This window comes from Gorilla gorilla, chromosome 19, assembly GCF_029281585.2.
Source record: "Gorilla gorilla gorilla isolate KB3781 chromosome 19, NHGRI_mGorGor1-v2.1_pri, whole genome shotgun sequence".
In the NCBI taxonomy this organism is placed as follows: Eukaryota; Metazoa; Chordata; class Mammalia; order Primates; family Hominidae; genus Gorilla; species Gorilla gorilla.
In genome coordinates, this window is record NC_073243.2 from 45,034,368 (window position 1) to 45,054,832 (window position 20,465).

A 20,465-nucleotide genomic window follows, 5' to 3' on the forward strand; every position below is an offset into this window, starting at 1 on the left:
GAACATTTACAAATACGAGTGTGTGTTTGTGTGTGTCTTTATATTTTGTGAAATGTGAGCAAGTTATGGTGAATATCTTTGCCAATAATTAATTGACATATATTTAATATTTTATAAACTGTATGAGAATATTTTTAGCTGTGGTAAACAGATCACATAGACTAATTTTTAAAAATGAGATAAGTTAATATTTGAATGAACTATGTATGTATGTATTTGACAGTGGTATAATCAACAGGGGTCAACTCTGTTGGAATAAACAGACTAGTTGGTTACAGTCCAAAAGAGGCCCACTGCAATCTCTAATTTCTAAACAATGAATGGGCTTTTAGAGAGATAAATATATAAATGGAAGAAAAAATAAAATGTGTGGATGTGATGTATTCCTAACAAAAACTAAATAAATAGATGGGATTTGTTCTACAAAATATCAAAAAGTAAATTTGTCCCTATTGTTCTATTTTTAAATAAATATACAATCATTGTTTTGCATTGAAATGCATATTTGTACATTTTATTTGATAATATTATTTTTGGAAATTGTAATCTGTTGTTTGTTTGTTAAGGGAAGCACGAAGAAGAATTTACAAATGTGAATAAAATTGTTTAAGATTACCAATAGTTTCTTTTCTGGACTTGAAATAGTTATATTTCTAAATATGAGAAAAATAACTTTGCCTAAAATTTCAGTATAATGACCAGGTCTTCTCTCCATTTTAGAGAAGCAGTCCAATGTGGAACAGATAAGACGGCAGCGATCCAGTGAGGTCAATTCCCCACAGAGGAAAGCTATGCATACCTAACTTAATGGAAGGTAAACTTCTCTTCAATTAATGATGTCCTCCTTTTCTCAAGGTGTCCAAAGACAGGAGGTGGTCTGTAAAAGGTTGGATGACAACTCCATTGTCCAGAACAATTACTGTGACCCTGACAGTAAGCCACCTGAAAATCAAAGAGCCTGCAACACTGAGCCCTGCCCACCTGAGTAAGTAAGGGAAAGAAATGAGAATTATTTTCTTCAGGTGCAAAGAGAGAAACATTATGTATTCATGTTTGGAAATATATTTATATGATGAGAATAAATTAGGCTGAAAAAAGGTAGAAAACATCCTGAGAGGGAGGAATTTTGATGTCTCTTTTAGTGAGCAAAGATTCCTATTTATCCATAGATTTCAGTCATTAACTTCTTTAAAGCAGGAACTTCAATGAATTTTGTTCTGACACAATGCTGGAAATGATCATATTTCATCAATTCTAAAGTACACATCTTTTCACATTTTAACATCTCTGAAGTTAGGATTCAACTTGCAGCTAATGGTGTCTTACCATAATAATTGACATTTTTCCCCTCTCTTAATGGCACATAAAAAAAAAGTCTTAGATGTAATAAAATATAGTGATTTATTTACACTCCTGTCTTTTCTACATATTTGCCCTAAACACCTAAAGACTTCTTTTTTTTTTTTTTTTTTTTTTTTTTTTTTTTTTGAGACGGAGTCTCGCTCTGTCACCCAGGCTGGAGTGCAGTGGCGCGATCTCGGCTTACTGCAAGCTCTGCCTCTAGGGTTCACGCCATTCTCCTGCCTCAGCCTTCCAAGTACCTGGGACTACAGGCGCCCGCCACCACACCCGGCTAAATTTTTTGTATTTTTAGTAGAGACGGGGATTCACTGCGTTAGCCAGGATCACCTCGTGATCCGCCCGCCTCGGCCTCCCAAAGTGCTGGGATTACAGGCATGAGCCACCGCGCCCAACCAAGACCTAAAGACTTTTAAAATGGTTTAGAAATACTCTGGAATAGAATATCAGGGCTTTAATTTGCTGACCCAGTTTAAAGTTCTGTTGTTGTAAGGCATCCTATCTTCTGAGTGTTGGGTACAGGCATAGAGGTATACTTCAGTCTCTTTCTGTTGATTAATGCAGCAATACAACTCACTGTAAAGGGATTAACAAGGAGAGAGCCCATTCATTTTAATGATGGTTTTAAATGAGACCTGCTCTCAATGAGCCACACATTATAATCTGTAAGAACAGAAATGTTTCTTGATTGAGCAAAAGGCTCAAGATGACTATGTGATGTTGAGTTGATCACGACAAAAGTAATCTTTGTAGAGATTTTGCAACTGCAAGAGAAAACATGTGTGATTGGCATTTCATTCTTGTTTGAGAAATTGGATGAACTGTTATCTGCCTGGTTAATTAATCATCCCAACATGAAACTGATAAGGCAAAAGAGAATAAGCAAATGAAATTGTATGTTCCAAGCTCTCTACAACTGGAGAGAAAAACTTTATAATGAAGCTTCTCTAAAAATGACTAGAGTGGAGCTACATAAACATGGAAGTTAAAATACATAAATAATCCATGTCCCAAATAACATTTAAACCCAGGTGCATTTCTTGTTCAAGGTGCATTTCTTGTTCCAAAGCAATAATGCCTTTTGAACTTCCATTATTTAAAGTCAGTGTCTGCCTGAACATTTGAATCTTAAAGGTGATACTCACTACTAGTCCCTTGAAGAGGTGTAGGGTATTGGCAACCAAATAAGAAGCACAAGGAATCTAGAGTGATAGTTTTTGTTCTAAGACTTTTGTAATTTTACATTGAGTTCTTTTCAAAATGTTATCACCATATAACTAATCTCTTAAAATCCAGACATGGGAAAGTATCAAAATGTGACCTATCATATGTGTTACAAAGACAAGTTATTAAATTTTTTTCACATTCCTCTTTTCTGCCAATTATTTTTATAAATTTATCTCAAGAGAAACTGAGAAACTGTAAAGCAATGCGATGCTCAAAATCCATGGGCCAATTTTGTCCCTTTCTATGTTTCCAGTAACTTCAGCATATTTTCATGTCATTGTGAGTCTCAGTCTATTACGTTAATTCTCTGACATTCAGGATCTTAAGTAGTATATTTGGCATTTGATCAGCCTTTGAAGGCATCTGAGTGAGCCTGGTCACACCCTATTCCATTTTGGCCTAAGCTTTTTCATTTGTTTAAGCTTAAAAGCTTAAATGTCCAATGTCCTTAAAGATTTCAGTTGTTGGTCATTTCATCCCATAAGTTGTGTGTTTGAGTATTACATTGGAGGTTTGTTTTTGTTTTTTAACAGTTTAAGGATAATTGACATATTGATGTACATTATTAAAATTAAGCTTTCTATCTCCTTATGTAGTTCTGAAGTGAAGTTACTTACTTAAGTTTGGAGATGGGGAGTGGAATTCAAAAGAAAAGATACAGAGAATATGGGAAAAATAGAAAGTTTAGTCTGATGGGTTTTTTTTAAAGACCTAAATGTAGATATTTAAAATATTACTCATTATTAGCCTACTTCTCTTAGTTGCTTTTTAATTTCTTCTTTAGTCTTTTGAATTCAGACTATGGAAAAGGAAATTTTAATTCTTCAAAATGGTTATATATGCTTGACTTGTGGTGGGATTACATCCTGATAAACCTATACAAAGTTGAAAACATTGTAAGTTGAAATGCATTTACTTCACCTAACCTACTGAACATCATAGCACAGCCCAGTGCACCATAAATGTGCTCAGAACACTACCATTGGGCAAAATCATCTGGCAACACAGTACACTGTAGAGTATTGGTCATTTACGCTCATGATAGCGTAGCTGACTGGGAGCTGCAGATTGCTGCTGCTGCCCAACATCTAGAGAGACTATTGTACCTCATATTGCTAGGGTAGGAAAAGGTTAAAATTCAAAAATTCAAGTAGCTTCTACTAAATGTGTATTGCTTTTTATCATGTAAAGTTGAAAAATCATTAGGTCAAACCATCAAACATCAGGGACCATCTGAGATTCCCAGTTGACATTGGTATTATAGAGATAGAAATCATAGAAAGGCTACTGAATTCAGTAAAACTTTACGAGTGTGAAGAAAGCAGATAGGTTTTTTTAGATGATCGTGTGATAGGCAGATAAGCAAAAAGAAGGAAACAGAAAAACCTATAAACCACTGTTAATACTTTGATGTATATATTTCCAGTATTTTTTCTATGTATACAGAGGCATGTGTATATAAAAAAAGTTGTATTATACTACTTATGACACTTTATAGTCAGTTCTCAACATTTGGAACATTTGAAGTCTTTGACAACGTTTAGTAGATATGTGATTGTTTATTTAAATTGGTATTCCACTCTTGAACGATTTTGGCTGTACTTTTTATTTTGATCCCCTGCAATAATGCAGCATTAACCACTTTTGCTTCTGAAACTGTTCTTTATAATTATATATGCTAAATAAAGAAGAAAATAATTTATAGTTCAAATGGAAGCACATGTTAGTCTTTGAGATCGCATTGTCCAATTACTTTCCAGAAAGATTGTGTGAATCTATATTCCCATTAACAGTCTATGAGAATGCCATTTTCCTGGAAGTGAACAACAGTCGGTATTATTATTTTAAAAATAATCTTTCATTATTTTATAGGGGAAAAGCCCTGATATCTAATTGCTGTCTTATTTTGCATATATGGGACTGCTGATGGGACTGAACATTTAAAAATTATGTTTAGTGGCTGTTTGTACTACTTCTCTTTTGCCTTTTATCATCATGGCCTGTCCTATTGAACTACTTATCAATACTTCTATTGAAGTATTTTTTTGTTATTGATTTGAGTGAACTCTTAATGTATTAAGGATATGAACTCTTTTATCTGTGTTCTGAATATTTTTTCCTAGTTTGTCGTCTATTTTCCATGTTATTTATGGTGTTTTGATCTATTTTTACTTATAAAATTTAGAAAATCTTATTTAAGAAAGCTGTCAAACCTTTATTTCTTCATTGGTACACTGTTTAGAAAGGTCTTCCCCATTCTTATACTTTCAAAGTTTCTTTTTTTATTTTTAATGTAAACATTGATCTATCTGAAATGTTTTGCCTGATTTGAGGAAGGGATCTATACTTATTTTCAATTACGATTGTTTTCCCTATACCATTAGTTTAAAATTCTAAATCGTATTTTTTATCAGAAAGTATTTTTTCAAATAATGAAATATTTCAAATGTCTTTAGTTATATTGAGAGAATTTATAAGTACAGTATACAAAAAGGGAGAACAGTAAGATTTGTCCTTATAGAGAAAATGACGGAGGACTAGGAAAAATAGACAAAACAGGCATTGATAGAGAAATAATATTATGTTTATTTGGAAGACTTTGAAGACCCAGAGGAGTCCTTGCTGGGGAAAGTTATCATGTTCATAGCAGCAACTCTTTTTATAAGAAAGAGTATAGTAGTCAAGGTAGTAAAGTGACGATGAATGAAAGTAGTGGGATCCATGACATAGCCTTAAATAACTGGAAAAAAAAAAGGAAAGGAATTAATATTAAAGGATATGATTGGTAAGAAGCTAATCCCCAACCATAAGAAAAAAAAATAAGTTGGAATCCAAAGAGAAAGGCTGAGTTAAGTTTTTACCATGCCGTGTTTTAATAGCAAGAGTGTTTCTGCATATGACCTCATGTGAAGAATCCTTGAGTGATAAATATTATTCCTGTATGATACTGTGGTTTTTAAAATTGTGAAAACCAGAGAACTATTCATTTTAATAATATTGTGACCAAGAATTTAAAAACATTTATTAATCAACTTCAAGTTGGAAGACACTGTACTTTGGGAGAAATGGTTCTCTTTCCTGAGGGTAATCTAATTGGGCAAATATATACAAAAATAACTACAGTACAAGACAAAATCTGTTAAGTACAATAAGAGAGTTATAAGCAAAAGTGCTGAAGGAAACTTAGGGTGGGAAGAGATTAATTTTTATCCAGTGGCTAGGTTTTATTTAATTGGTATATTTTAAGGTATAATGTTTAATAACCATTATTTTGAGTCATTGGACCTCACCCATGGACAACTGTCATCTCTTATTTTAAGTTTAGAAAAAGATTCATCAGAGTCATCTATAAAACTCCAAAATTTAAGACCTATGAAGAATCATAGAAATTATTTAGGTCAACTCCCATCATTTCACAGACTGAGGTATGCTAATATCCAGTGATGTTTTTTCCATTACATCAGACATCACCAGCTTTGTAAGGTACAAATCAAATGCCTGGTGGCACTTTGATACATCTAATTTTGCTTGCTTCATTGACACATTCTCAGTTGCTACAACTTCAGAGATGTTTATTATGTTGATTTTTAAAAATTTAGAAAAACCTTGACTGTATAATGTTTAGGGCATACAGTGTTCTGCTTAATATTAGTTTCACTTTCCAATTAGCTGAGAAATGAAAAAAAAAATTCTTTTTATTTTTTTAACAACTTTTTGTTTTGAAATTTTTTTAAGTTAATTTAAAATGTAGGAAAGTTTTTTATCTTTGTAAGTAGACAATAGTTTATATAACTGAATTTCTCTTTGAGTAAAGATATTATTGTCAAATTCTGAAGATTTTTACAATTTTGCTATGTTGTGTTTATAAAAGGAGTTGATGATTAGACCCTTGACTCTGGGACAAAGCCTAGGAAATCTCTCTCTTAATCCAAATATTTAATATCAGTTTATTTTCATATGCTCTGCCATTTTCCTTTAAATTAAAAAGCAAAAACAATATTCTGGTTTTATGATGATTATTTCTTCAAAAATATTCTGGTTTACCAAGGTTGGGGCAAATTTTTTATACTGTCTCTCTTATTCCCTTCTCCAAATTATACTATTTTTTGTAATAATAAGAGATCAGGACTGTAGGTCAGATTACACAGGCTGCAGCAAGCCACTCTTATTTCAGACACTCGAACATGAATCCCACTAATTGTTAATGTCTAATGGCTGTGAAGGACTTGTGAAGATAAAGACAATTTGTGTATTGGGAAAAGCTCAGAAAGAAACAGCCCCAGAATTGTTCCAGCTATAACGATTCGGCAATTTATATTCCCAGAGAGAATTTCTGTATTCATGTTTTTGCCACCAAGTCTAGAGGAGGGAAAGAAGACAGAGAAAGAATGCCATCAGAGGGTCAAATACGTGGAGAAGGAAGACAAGGGAAAGCAGTATGTCTTAAACTAGGTGGGAGAGTGGAGAAACTGAGACAAGCAGATGCAGTGGTAGAATTGCAAAACTGTTTAAATAACTAGGGTGTGATTTAATCCTTCAGAGAGACATGGGAAGGGATGATATGATGAGCAATAAAGATGCAACAGGGACTGAGTGTGAAGCCTGAAATGAGAGTTAAAGTCAGAAAGGAAATTGGGAGGGTGATTAATACTTCTGATTTCATATATTCCAAGTTAAAGGCTAGAGTGATACATCTAGGTTAAGTTTCTGAGGAGAGATGGAATGGAAGAGGGGACAAAGAATAAAAAGACAGAGGTGTCCCTGACCCTTTGCAACACTTCTGAATCATTGTGGTTACTCGGGACACCTGTGTTTAATTTGAAGGCCTCCATCCCTCTTACATTATGAGAACTAATGAGATCATGGCTGGAGGTGGTGTGACTGAACTTTTTGTGACTGTAATACACATTTCTGTTTTATCCCCTAATCGTGGTGATGAAATCACTGTTGCAAAGTTGAATCAGAGTTTCACTATGGCTGGCATGCAAGTTATTATTTTCAGTACACATTTTCCTCCTTACCAAAAATGGTACTAACAACTGGGGATCATGTTCATCTGTGGAAAACAGAAAGGAAAGAATATGAAAATTACTTTAAATCTCCCTTGGAAAATGACTTAGAAAAAATGTTTGTGTCAGATTTTTAAAATTCAAAATTAAATCATCATTCTTTAAATGAATTTTAGGCTGAAAATTTGTAGATGTTGATAAAATATAATTTAAATTTGAAAAACTGGCTAACTATATTTCTAAATGCTGGTTTTCTTTATAAGTAAAGACAATACAAATAATAATGAACAAAGGCCAGTGTTGCTTAATTGGCTTAATGCAGTCTCAAATTTAGGATACTAGTACTCTGACTTCACTAAAGTATTATCTTCCGTATACAAAACTGGCACAATGGAGCTATGCTCACAGAAACAGTGAGAAATTTGCTCTTAAGCTTTCCATATTCTTCTCTCTTGGGAGTCTCCCACCTAAAAGCACGAGCATGTTCATTGAGAATAACTGCATGATTTGTAATTATGGATTGAAGAAAATGTCTTGTGATCCCATGCTTGTAACCTATATTTTACTATTCAGCAATGTTAAAATGAATTTCGATTGAAATAGCAATCAATGGGGAATCCAGTCCTGATTCCATCCATCATTGCTCTTTTCATGATTTTGGAGAACTGTTTTCCTAACACTGGATCTTACTTTCTTCTACAAAACAAAGCACAATGCCTTGAACGTAGTAGACATTCAGCAAATATTTAATAAATGAAATACAATATGTCAGTCAAGACCCTTGTTACAGATAACAAAACTTCAACTTGAGCTGGCTTCAGCACATAAGATTTACATAACACAGCTGAGGGAAGTGTAAGGGGGAACCTAGCTTGAGAAATGCCTGGAATCAAGGACTCACACACCATCCAGACTTTCTAGCTCCTGTGCATTCTTTGAAATCAGCTAATTTCACTTGACAGGGAACCCAGCCACTGCAGCTCTGAACTCATCATCTTATGCACCTTTGTGACCAGAAAGGAAAGGGTCCCTTTTGCTCCAGTTGAGATATAAAAATTCTAAACCAGAATTCTCATTGATCTGATTTAGATCATGAGTTACATCCCTTAGACTAATTAATGTGTCCAGAAGAGTGAATCCTGCAGAAGTGTTGCAAAAAAAAACAAAACAAACCACAAACCCCCTGAAATTATGTATGTGAAAGTTTATGACTTTAGGGTAAAGGTGTAGTATACCTACAAATGTGAGACATGTTATTTTTTTCTAAGACATTTGCATTTCTTTCCACATTGGCTGTGTAGAAGCTGTTTTTAGGAGCCAAAAGGTTGAAACAAGAGATCTGCCTGTTTTCATAGAACTAGCTCAGAGCTCTGCTCTTGCCGAAGGTGTTTTAAGACTCCCATGTCCTCAGGATGGATACCTGGCCTTCTCTGTCCTTGTAAGGACATTCAAATCCTATCTTCATAGAGGTTTATTTCTAGAAATTGAAAAACAAATCCTCAGCTTCCTTAGAGTGGTTTTAGCATAAAATTTTTAATTATGGGAGAACCTGCCTCAATGTGATAATAATAAAAATACCTGCTATTTCTTGTTTGTTATATGACAGACACTATGTTAGAAGCATTCAGTGGTGTGCTGGAGCCAGCTAGTATTGGTTCATAGGACCCTATTATTAGCATATCTTCTCCTGTTCACCTTTAGTATATCAAGCTGGTAGCTTGAAATTGGCCATAGTGAAGTTTTTACACTACAAAAATTGGCAAATGCCACAAATCAGAACTCCACCACCCCCCTGCCATGGGGAGCCAGTGGTTAAACATTTATTAGCACACCACTGGGAGCTTTATATATATGACCTTATTTAACCCTCGTGACAATTTTTTTATGAGATTGATCATTGTTATCCTCATTTTAGAATGTAATTAAAAAGGAGAAAAATAAAAGAGGTTTAAAGACATAGTGCACTTGTTTGAACCTGGGTTCTGTCCACACACTACACTTTAGAAAGCAAATGACAGTAAAGGTCTTTTCCTTAGCAGCTCTGTCATTTGCCATTTGTCTTATCAACCAACATTGAAATGTCAGCTCGTAGTCCATCAGTGAAAGTGCCTTCACTTAGCTAAAAATCTCTGGGTGCACTGAGGAAATGCTTTTCTGTGTTTCTTCCATGTCTTGCTGCAGGTGGTTCATTGGGGATTGGTTGGAGTGCAGCAAGACTTGTGATGGTGGGATGCGCACAAGGGCAGTGCTCTGCATCAGGAAGATCGGACCTTCTGAGGAGGAGACGCTGGACTACAGTGGTTGTTTAACACACCGGCCTGTCGAAAAAGAGCCCTGCAACAACCAGTCATGTCCACCACAGTGGGTGGCTTTGGACTGGTCTGAGGTAAGGAAATCTGAGGCTATATGTATATGTTTTGAAATGTCCTAACTATCTATCCTAAAGCATTAATATTAAGGACACCTGAGCATCTTAGAACTCAACAAGTAAGGGCTGTGTAACAGTGACCATGTTATATTTTATTGCTGCTTGTCAGGAAATAAGGGGTGTTTTTGGGTGGGTAAGGGAAATCAGCGAGAAACTTGTCATCAATTTGATTAAAAATAAGTCTAAAGTAAATTTGAAATAACATTATAGTGGGTACTCTTATAAGTGGTTTTTCTCCTTCTTACTGTTGAGCACATCACAAGTTTAGAATTTGTGATACATGATTAAAAATTGAAGTTCAAAAGGAGAGTCAAGAACCTTTCTTACCCCAAAAGTTATTGAAGACCTAGAATGACCTTTTCTAGGATCTCATTTGGAAAGCACAATTTTTAAAATATCTTTTTTCAAGTAATGTAGCAGCCTAATTACATAACTCTTAGGTATGAATTGTTATCAATTCATTATCACTTACGACATAGCTATATCTATATATTTTATGTCTTCTATTTCAACTATGAAAGAAACATGGAGCTGAAGGTTATAACATAGGAAAACATCAAATTTGAATTGATCATTCCCTTCACTTACATGAGGAAGACCTGACCAATATAATGTTTTCTTGGCATAGATGTGTACAAAATAGCCTAATAAAATCCAGAGCCACTCAGAAAAATTATCTTATGAAAAATTAGGTAAGAGGTAGTTAATTTTTGACTCCTCAGTATCCATGAGACAGATACGTATGCATACTATATAATTTTCCACATCTCCCAAAGAAGAGCTGAAGCCTTCTGCAGTGTGTGTTAAGTGTTAAGAATGAGTACCTTGCTATATAACCAGAGATATTTCTTTCAAGTTAGCAAAACAGGATGCATCTCAGACTCTATTCTAATATATCCTGCCAGAAACATTGTGGTACTTGCTTTGGATATTTCCTGTAGACCTCATACATTTGTCAAAATACAAACAAAAATATTAAACGTTGTTCTTTAGGAACCTTTGGATGTTACTATTCCCCTGTGAATCTTACTGCTTGAGTGGCCTTATTTTGCTGGAGCACAGGACTGAAAGAAGCACTGTGTTTAAGATGGTACATGGAAGTGGAGATTCTGACCAGTTGTGGTTATCCATGGAATCTTTGGCAGGAATTGGGAGTGTTCTTCCAAGTTTCCTGGCCATAGTCCAGCTTCAGTAATTACATTCTGCCTACCTAAGTTAGATTTTTTAGTTATATATTTCAATCATATGTAGAGATATCCTTGGTATTATTCTGTCAGTGGTTATGGAAAACAGTATGGACTCTTCTGTTCCCTAACGGGATGCATTAACTCCTAATTGATTTGAAAGATAAAATCCATTGATAAAGAATAGACATTCTGCAGAATTGTACACATGTTAGTGCCCAGGACCCTTATAGAATTCCATAAATATTCATTGGTATGAGAAATTTGTTATGGGAAAATCATAATAGGAGACCTGATGATTGGCTGCCACAGTTTGAGGGCTTCAGGTCAAGTCAGTAAGTTTGAGTGATTACTAAACATACTGAGATAGGCACCATGGGTAACATGAAAGAATCCTGTAAGCTTGGGCAAATGAAAAATACCCATGAAACAACTAGAGAATAATACATATAAGGCAGTGTGTAATGAAACAGTGGATTGTGAGGTATAAATGTATAATTAATATGGAAATTCAGAGCTGAGAAGGGCAGAATAGCCTGGAGTAGGATCAGAAGGCTTTTTAGTTGATGGGATTTAAGCTGAATATGGAGGGGTATAGAGTTGGGAGTAGGGAAGAGAATAGGGAAGCTAGAGAAAGGATGCCTGAAAAGAGAAATGGCTAAACAGAAACACAAAGAGTGGATAATGAAAGCAGTGTGAGGGAAAAGGGTTTGTTTTTAAGAATAAATGAAAGACTGATAGTGATAGGTACTAGGAAGGTTAGAATACAGAACTCTATACTATATCACCCTTCATAAGCAGAAGGAATGCCTTCTGAGAAATTTCTAGAAGAAATTGCTGCCAACCACTAAAATATCAAAACTTCATGTAAGCCTCATTTCACACTGATCTTCTGACCTACACTATTCTGTATCATTATATGTTTTTAAATAAAACAACCATGTATAGTCACCTTGAGAGATAGCTTGTGTATATTAACTGATATGCTTCCATTCCAAATGCTATTTTAAAGTTTCCTTCAGAATTCAACTTCACATAGGTTGATCTTACCCCTCTATTAGAATTTTGATTCTTATCTATCCAGTCTTTGAAGTGACTCACTCAAATGGCTCTAAGAGGCTCTAAGGCATTTTTGGAGGCTGCCTGAAGATGTACATCTAAGCTGAGGACACTTTTAATCGCATTTCTGCAATACTCTTTAACATGGCTGAGTCAAAGCTTAGGGGCAAGAAATGGTGCTGAGGGGCTGGAGTACACATGTGGGGACCACTACCTCAGATAAAGCATTGTCCAAGGGAGCTGCTGTTGTCTTTCCACAGACAGGAAACAATTCTGGGATAAGCACAGGTCGAAAACTGCTGCTGTTACTGTCTCAAAATTTCTAGTTGAGCACCATCTTTACCACTGTCATCATCCTTTGTTCAAGAGGAAAGATGGTTTTTGCCCCATACTGTTACTCCTGTTTATTTCCCCAAGGGGGTATGTGGGGTGTGTTTACTCTCGTGCTTCCATTACCTTAGTTTACCAGGCAGCCCATCTCTTTCCTTCCCTAGATGGGTTAACAATAAGTAAGAATAAATAACGTTAAATGAAATAGATGTCTGAGTAGCTATTGTGAACAAAATGAGAACAAGGAGCCTGTTCTTCCCAAAGGAATGGAACACCTCCCACTAATGAAAAGAGAAGGTCCCAGCAGAAGAGCAGGCGGTATTCAGTCTCTTTCAGTTAACCTTTGGCAAATATTTCACATAATTTTTTTGACACACCCATGAAAACCTCCCCTTTCTGCCCCCTCCCCACTTCCAACTCTCAGCTGTCTGAGCTCTGCTAATCACAAGGGTGAGGTTCAACTGGCGAAAACATATTGCAGCAAGAGGAATTTGCCCTTTGACCCTTTCCTTTTCTCTGCCGGCTACTCTAGTATAAAATTTCCATTGTTGTAAAGCCAGCGTCAGTGAAACCCACCCAGTACTTATGGCAAAAGGAAAAAAAAAAAAGTTAAATTACCTTGGCGGAAAATGGCTCATCAGCAGCCTTTTCTGGAACTAATGAAGCCACAGCTTTCGCATATCCTATAATCTATACTTGGGATCACCCAGGCTATTTGGACTTTAAATAGTTTTCTGTTTTTGCCCTCACTTGGCAAGTAGCTCTTGAAAGCATTGCTGCATACTGTGGATGGGGTCCAGCAGCCCTAACCCATGCTTTTGATGTATCACAATGGTTTATTTGACTCCAATAGAATAATGCCCATTGAAAAAGATACATTTCTTATACTTACTCTTGGACAAGTGGGTAACTGGCATCTTACTCAACTGACTTTATAGTACTTATGTTTAGATAGCATTACTTACGGAAGATGGGGAAAATCTACCTACAAGGGACTGTGTTTTGTTTGATAAGACAATTGTGTCAGCACCTTGCATACTCCTAGGTTCTACTCTGGTCCTTTGACTACGTAATTTAAACCCATCTCTCCAGGGAGAACTCAGTGTAACCCCGAAATGTTGATGTTTCTGTCCTTTACAAGTGAGGACCAAATTGTTTTCCCTGGTTGGTTTCAAATACTTTTTCTGCAAAATATATTTTTGGTTCTTCTTAATCATGGAACATTAAGCTGAAGCATAAATGCATCCCTCATAAAAGTCACCTCCTGTGTCACTGAGATGAAAACAAAAAACAGAAGGTCTGGTCGGATTTTAAATGATCATGAGATTCTAATTATATGAATAAAGAGGAAAAAATAGGCATTTACCCACATAAGGAGAAATAATGAGAAATAATTTTATTAAAGAATAGACTGACCACTAGTCTTCTAAATTTTATAATATCTTCTACCCTGCTACCTAAAGGTTTATTATGAGAAAGAATGAGATGAATTTTGATGTTTATAACTATTCTTGGATCTAAAAAAATTATTATTGAACTAAATATCCCAATTTCTAATTATTACTAATAGATTTTAATGCACACTCCAAAGTTACGCAAACACATACTCTTTGCATGGGTATAGGCTAATGATTATCTCTGGAGACTGCTCCGAAGCATTCATAATTAAATTAATGTCTATACATTACATAACATACATGTCTATACATACGTAACCGTGGCTCATCTTGCTTTTCTAGAAATTTTTATTTTTTTATTTTTTTTTTATTTTTATTTTTATCTTTTACATAGCTAAGTAAAACAGAGGACTTCAGATGGACAAACACATTGATAGTAGTCCCCCCTTATCCACAGGGGACATGTTCCAAGACCCCCAGTCGATACCTGAAACTGCAGATAGTACTGAACCTTATATATACTATATACTTTTTTCCTATCTATACAAACCTATAATAAAGTTTAATTTATAAATTAGGCACAATAAAAGATTAATAATAATAATAAAATTAAAATATTATAACAGCATACTGTAAAAAGAGTTCTGTGAATGTAACGTCTCTTTCAAAATATCTTTCTATACTGTACTCATCTATTTTCAGACTTCAGTTGATTGTTGGCAACTGAAACTGGAAAATGAAACTGTGGATAAGGAAGGGATTCTGTATTTATCAGTAGGGTAAAGAGGGAAAAATGAAATTTAGGCTCAAGAAAGCAGAAGGAATAAGTAAATATAAAAACAAACTGAGGACTTCTCTGCTTGAACATCTCTGACATAAGGTCCGAAGGACTTGCTAGAGTTCTACTTAAATGAACCAGGTTAAAGTGGCATTTCTGTGCTTTTACTATTTTTACAAGCAATTTTTAAACATTTAATTTTATAATCACCTGTAAGAAGTACAATATTTGCAGAGAACAGAGTTGAGACTCTGGCTGTAGACATGTAATATTTGTGGCTGGATCTGCAGGGTTCAGGCGTGGTGTATTCACTGAGTAACAAATGTGACAGCAATGTAGTTTTCAGTCATTCACTGTCTTGAAAATCTGGTTGATTTTCAGTCATTTTCTTGAAAATATGGTTGAAAATCTCTGTACCTCTGTTACTATAAGATAAAATATCCTTGGCTAAAATGGTGAATTTTGAGGTGTAATTTTTCTAAAATGATTTCTTGCCTAAGTAAATGTCATTATGTGTTTAGCTTTACACATTAACTGCACATTGTTCTACAGAGGGTTAGTCTTTGTGCATGTATCTTTCAGAGCTTTATTTTTAGTAGGAAACTGCCATCAGGATTTGTTTCTACCTCTTAGCATTTCAGTTTCCACACCTGTAAAATGGATGTGTAACAGTACTCACTTCATGGAGTTTCTATGAGGATTAGGTAGATTATTACATGCCAAGGATTTAGAACACTACTTGACACAATAAATATTGTGCTGCTTTGTCTTCTTATCCTTTTTTTTTTTTTTTTTTTTTTGAGAGATGGAGTCTCGCTCTGTCACCCAGGCTGGAGTGTAGTGTCACGGTCTCGATTCACTGCAGCCTCTGCCTCCTGGGTTCAAGCAATTCTCTTCCTACCAAATAGCTAGGAGTACAGGCACGTGCCACCACACCTGGCTAATTTTTTTTGTATTTTTAGTAGAGACAGGGTTTCGCTATGTTGGCCAGGCTGTGGTCTCAAACACCTGACCTCATGATCCGTCCACCTCAGCCTCCCAAAGTGCTGGGATTCACAGGCGTGAGCCACCGCGCCCAGGCTTATCCTTCTTATTATCAGTCATATCTGGTTTGGTTTTGGTTTGGGTTTCCTGGGGACTTCTCAGATGGAGATGAATGAATTGTCTTTCTTCGCATTCTTCATCTCCCCTAATTGTAAGCATGACCTGGCATATGATTTTAGGAAAGGCAGCTAGATACTACTACATTCTTAAAATAATAACAGAAGCTTCTTGCCACTGGAAAAAGTTATTAGAATAAACAAGAGATGTATGTCCCAGACTTTAATATGCATACACATGATTTTAAAATGTGAAGGAGGCAGGGGAGTGCACAAGTGCATTTTTCAATGAATGCTTCCGTTAGAAAACTAATCATAGCCTAAAAATACAAAAACTGAGTTCCGTATACATCCTATATGTTTTTGCCTAGCATGTGGATGAAGTGGCCTTGTATCCTCTTGTACTTCACCTCAACTTATTCTTATAATAATTCATATTTACTATGTATTGTCATGAGTTTGTTTCTGCCAATACTAAGAGCAGCCTGTGAATACAATAATAACAGAGAAATGGATAATGAGTAGGCCCTAAAGTATGGGTCACAAGGCCTAGGATTTAGTTCCAGCTTTACCATTTGCTGTTTATCCTTAATGAAGTCTCTTAAGCTTTCCTCATCTATAATAATTCTTAAAAATTTGTTTAATAATGTTTAATATTTGAAAATATTTTCTGAACCGTTCATCTTTAATGAAATGTAAAGTAGTATAGTAGTGTTTTTGTTACCAGTGATAATATTAAGCTTTAAGAGAGCGGCAGAAATCCTCTTAAGTCTTTGGTTTGAACAGTGGAGGAGACTTGGCATGAAGTGAAGAGGATTAAAACAAGTGGAACAAGTTCAAGAGATAGAAATGGACTCGACACAAGTGAGGCAAGCTCAAAGACTTGGATTAGGTCTTTATTCATTCTACAGAAATTATTGCATGCCTTGGTTTCTTGAAATATAAGTGATTGTTGTATTAAATTAGACAATACATATAAAGTGCATAGTACAGTGCCTGACATCCAGAAAACACTTAGTAAGAATTAGTATTAGAATGGCTCCACCATTTAATATATATGTGACTTTTTACCAGTCACTCTAAGTTTGTTTTCTCATTTTAAAAACAGAATAATAATTGCCACCTCATAGGAGAGTTGTAAGGACTATATAAATTATAGCATTTAGCACACTTGGTATATACAGTAGTTATTAAATGACAGATGCTATTAGTGGCAGTAGTAGTGGTAGTAGTTACTGTAGCTGCAACAGCAACACTATTTGCTTTGTGCCTGACACTGGGCTAGCACTGGAGAATATTGGAAATTATTTTATATGGCTGACATATAGAGAGATGAGCCTCAAGAGGTTAAGTAGAGCCTTACTACTGTGGGGTACTAAGCATATATAGAGTTTGAATTTTTATCTTGAAGGCAATAGTAAGCCATTAAGGGATTTTTTTTTAAATCAAAATGCAGTATAATTGGATTTGTGCTTTAGAAAGATCCCTCTGACTAAAGTTTAGGGAGTGGATTTGAGTGAGGCAAGAGGAGGAAACAGGAGACCTACTAGAAAGCCATTACAAAATTTCATATGGGAAATGATGTTTGTCTGAAGTAAGGTTAGTGGCAGTAGAGATGGAGAGAAATCAACAGGTGTGAGACAGATTTTGGAGTTGGATTAATAAGATCTAGTGATGGATTGTAGGGGTAGAGTGAGGCAGCACCAGGTTATGAGGATATTGATTTGGCTATGAAGAGGAATAAAAGGAATCAGGAATTTCTCTCTTGATCTTCACTCCCTAACTAAAGCCTCTTCTCGAGCTACACTGAAAAACTTGTGTTATCCCCTTTCAAAATGCATCTTAATGAAACCTTTTCTAAGTTGGAGGAAATGCATTCTGTGATTATATTCATTGTGATAAAGAGTTTGCGTTGAATCATTGATGTTCATCTGAAAAATTTGTTAATATTTTTCTGTCTTTCTATGACATACTCCAGGCTCAAAGATTGCCCCTAACAAAATCCATGTGTGTACATGTGCACGGTGTTCACCTAGATAGCCCCATCCACAACTAGTACATCTTGATTTACCTAATGGTAAATCAAAATTGTCACCTTTCCAGATAAAGAAGAGCATATATTTATCAAGTGTTTACTCAGAGTCCTCAGCTGGCTCCTGGGGGATATGTGTGTGTGTGTGTGTGTGTGTGTGTGTGTGTGTGTGTGTGTGCGCGCGCGCATGCACATGTGTGTGTTTGCATGCATACAAGCATGCAAAGATGAAACAAATGGAGTAATTTTAAGGAGCTTATAATCTAGTAGAGATGAAAAGACATGTAAATACATAATTATAAAACAGGCTGATGGTGTTAGGGGCACGATAATTTATGTGTTCTACTTCCACTTATATGGTACTTTTAACATTAATCTGTGTTTCCATGTCTGTCTCCTAAATAAGACTCTGAGCTCCTTGAGGGTAGAGACTATTTCATTCATTTTTTTTTTCTGAAGGTGGACAGGATTCTTTTTATTTTTTATCCAAGTAGCCTAAATGACAAAAGACCAGTATCCGCATTCACTTCCACACAGTCCTAATTCATGACAAATGTACTTATTTTCTGCCATATAGCCTCTTTCCTAATTAAGAGAACCACATCCTATTCCTAAGTTATTACTATTAATGACAGCACAGGTATCAAACTTCAAGGTGACTTGTTTGGGCACCCCTTTTTCTTTTGTTTTGGCTAACACCTTACTTGTATCATTTATGAGCCCACCAGTCCTCAGTCCTTAATCTTATTTCACAAACTATGGTCATGGGAGGCTCAGATGGGTCATAACACACATCAGGTTGGTCATTTCCTGGGCTACATACCTTGTATAGAATAGCATTATACAAACAAGTTCTTTTTAGAGTCCTGGTACACTTATAATAACCATAAAATAATAGGACTGTAGCAACTTTTTGTCCTACCTCAGTGACTTGATGTATACACTGGAAACAGTCCTCAGTCTGAGGAAGGTCAGTTGAAGTCCTTACTGTACAAGTCCAAATTTTAAGGAAAATGAGTCCTGTGATGAGTTTTCTCATGCTTCGGCCATGCGTGGACCAGTCAGCTTCCGGGTGTGACTGGAGCAGGGCTTGTCATCCTTTTCAGAGTCACTTTGTAGGTGTTGGCGAAGCTCCCGTCCACGTACAGCTCACAGTCTACTGATGTTCAAGGATGGTCTCGGAGGTTAGGCCTGCTAGAATAAACTGAGCCCAACACCTCTACACAGTTATGTTCAACTGGGCTCTCTGATACCAGGAGCAAGGTGGTGGGGTTTAGGGTGTTGCAAACTTCGGTGGTTATGCAGGGATTTTCATATAGCAAGCTTTGGTACTTGGTTAATCTGGCATTTGTTAACCAATGATGTCCTTTGATAGTCATTAAAGTTACCACAGTATGGGGGGCCTTTATATTCAGGTTTTGCCCAAGGGTTAGTTTATCTGCTTCTTGTGCTAACAGGGCCATTGCTGCCAGGGCCCTTAGACATGGGGCCAGCCTTTGGAAACCCCGTCTAGTTGTTTTGAGAGATAGGCCACTGGCCTTGGCCAGGGCCCCACAGTTTGGGTTAAAACTCCAGCTGCCATTTTTTTCTCTTTCTGACACATAGGGTGTAAAGGGTTTTGTCAGTTCAGGTAGCCCCAGGGCTGGGGCCGACATGAGTTTTTCTTTTAACTCATGAAAAGCTTGTTGCTATTGGTTATAATAGATGTAGTTTATCCAATCTACATTTTTATTACCTGTCACCCCCCCAAAATATTGACTCAAATCCTGCCTCTATTTGATTTCAAGCTTTAAATTGATCTGGTATTCCCCGTGGGACTCCAATTGCGTCTAAATAGACGTGAGAGTTGAAAGACCCATAAGGGGCTTTTCTCGCATGATGTCTTATTTTTCCTCCCTCTGGTTGATGAAATGTCAGGGTGAAAGGGATAGCTAACTGGACTAAAATACAAGTGCCACTCCAGTTATTCGGCAGAGCTCCCAGTAAAGGTCCACCACAATACCATCACACATCCGCTCGGGGATGAACAAGAGCTGACTGACTGATAAGCTCTTGACAATTCTTAAGCTCACTGCATCCCTTCAGGTCTCCAAGGAAGCTAAGTTTCCTCCCTGTCGTGAGAGACACGAAGCGAACTTAGTGTTGGAAGAGGGAGACTGGATGGCCCTCGGGGACTGACCTGCAAGGTGCTGGACATTGGGATATAGCAGAGAGAGCTTGGCACGACTTATTACTCCAGGTTGTGGAATCCTGGAAGAGAGCTACCATGCAGCCCACGCCTGGTCGACTGGAGGACCACCTTAGTGGAAAGGGGACAGTCTGGGCCTCTGGCCTGCCATGTGCACAAGCATAATAATTGCTTTTGTTTAACGTGCAGATGGAATATTTGATCGACTCCAGCCAGGCATTTGCATCTTGGTATCCTGTTTTAATTGCCAAAGTTTGTTTTAAGTCTTTAACTTTTATGATCCTCTAGTAAAATGAATGTATGATTTTAGGAAATTACAAAAACTGGTTGGGGCAGTCCATCCTTGCTCTTTAGTGGTCCACAGAATGTTGGAC

The 20,465-nt window shown here is 36.3% G+C and overlaps 1 protein-coding gene across 9 annotated transcripts in view; it reads left to right on the forward strand.

Moving 5' to 3' along the window:
- ADAMTS6 (ADAM metallopeptidase with thrombospondin type 1 motif 6) overlaps positions 1 to 20,465 on the forward strand; it is a 362,071-nt gene that overhangs the window by 317,172 nt on the left and 24,434 nt on the right. For 8 of the 9 annotated variants that reach the window (XR_010131756.1, XM_063700711.1, XM_055367654.2 and 5 more), the window contains 2 exons: positions 856 to 985; positions 9,777 to 9,981. Coding sequence is in view for 8 of the 9 variants with exons in the window: in XM_063700711.1 (XP_063556781.1) it covers positions 856 to 985; positions 9,777 to 9,981 (335 nt within the window). In the remaining variant the exon portion in view is untranslated. Of the gene's footprint in view, positions 1 to 720; positions 808 to 855; positions 986 to 9,776; positions 9,982 to 20,465 lie in introns of those variants that run through there. The other variant, XM_063700715.1, reaches the window with a different exon arrangement.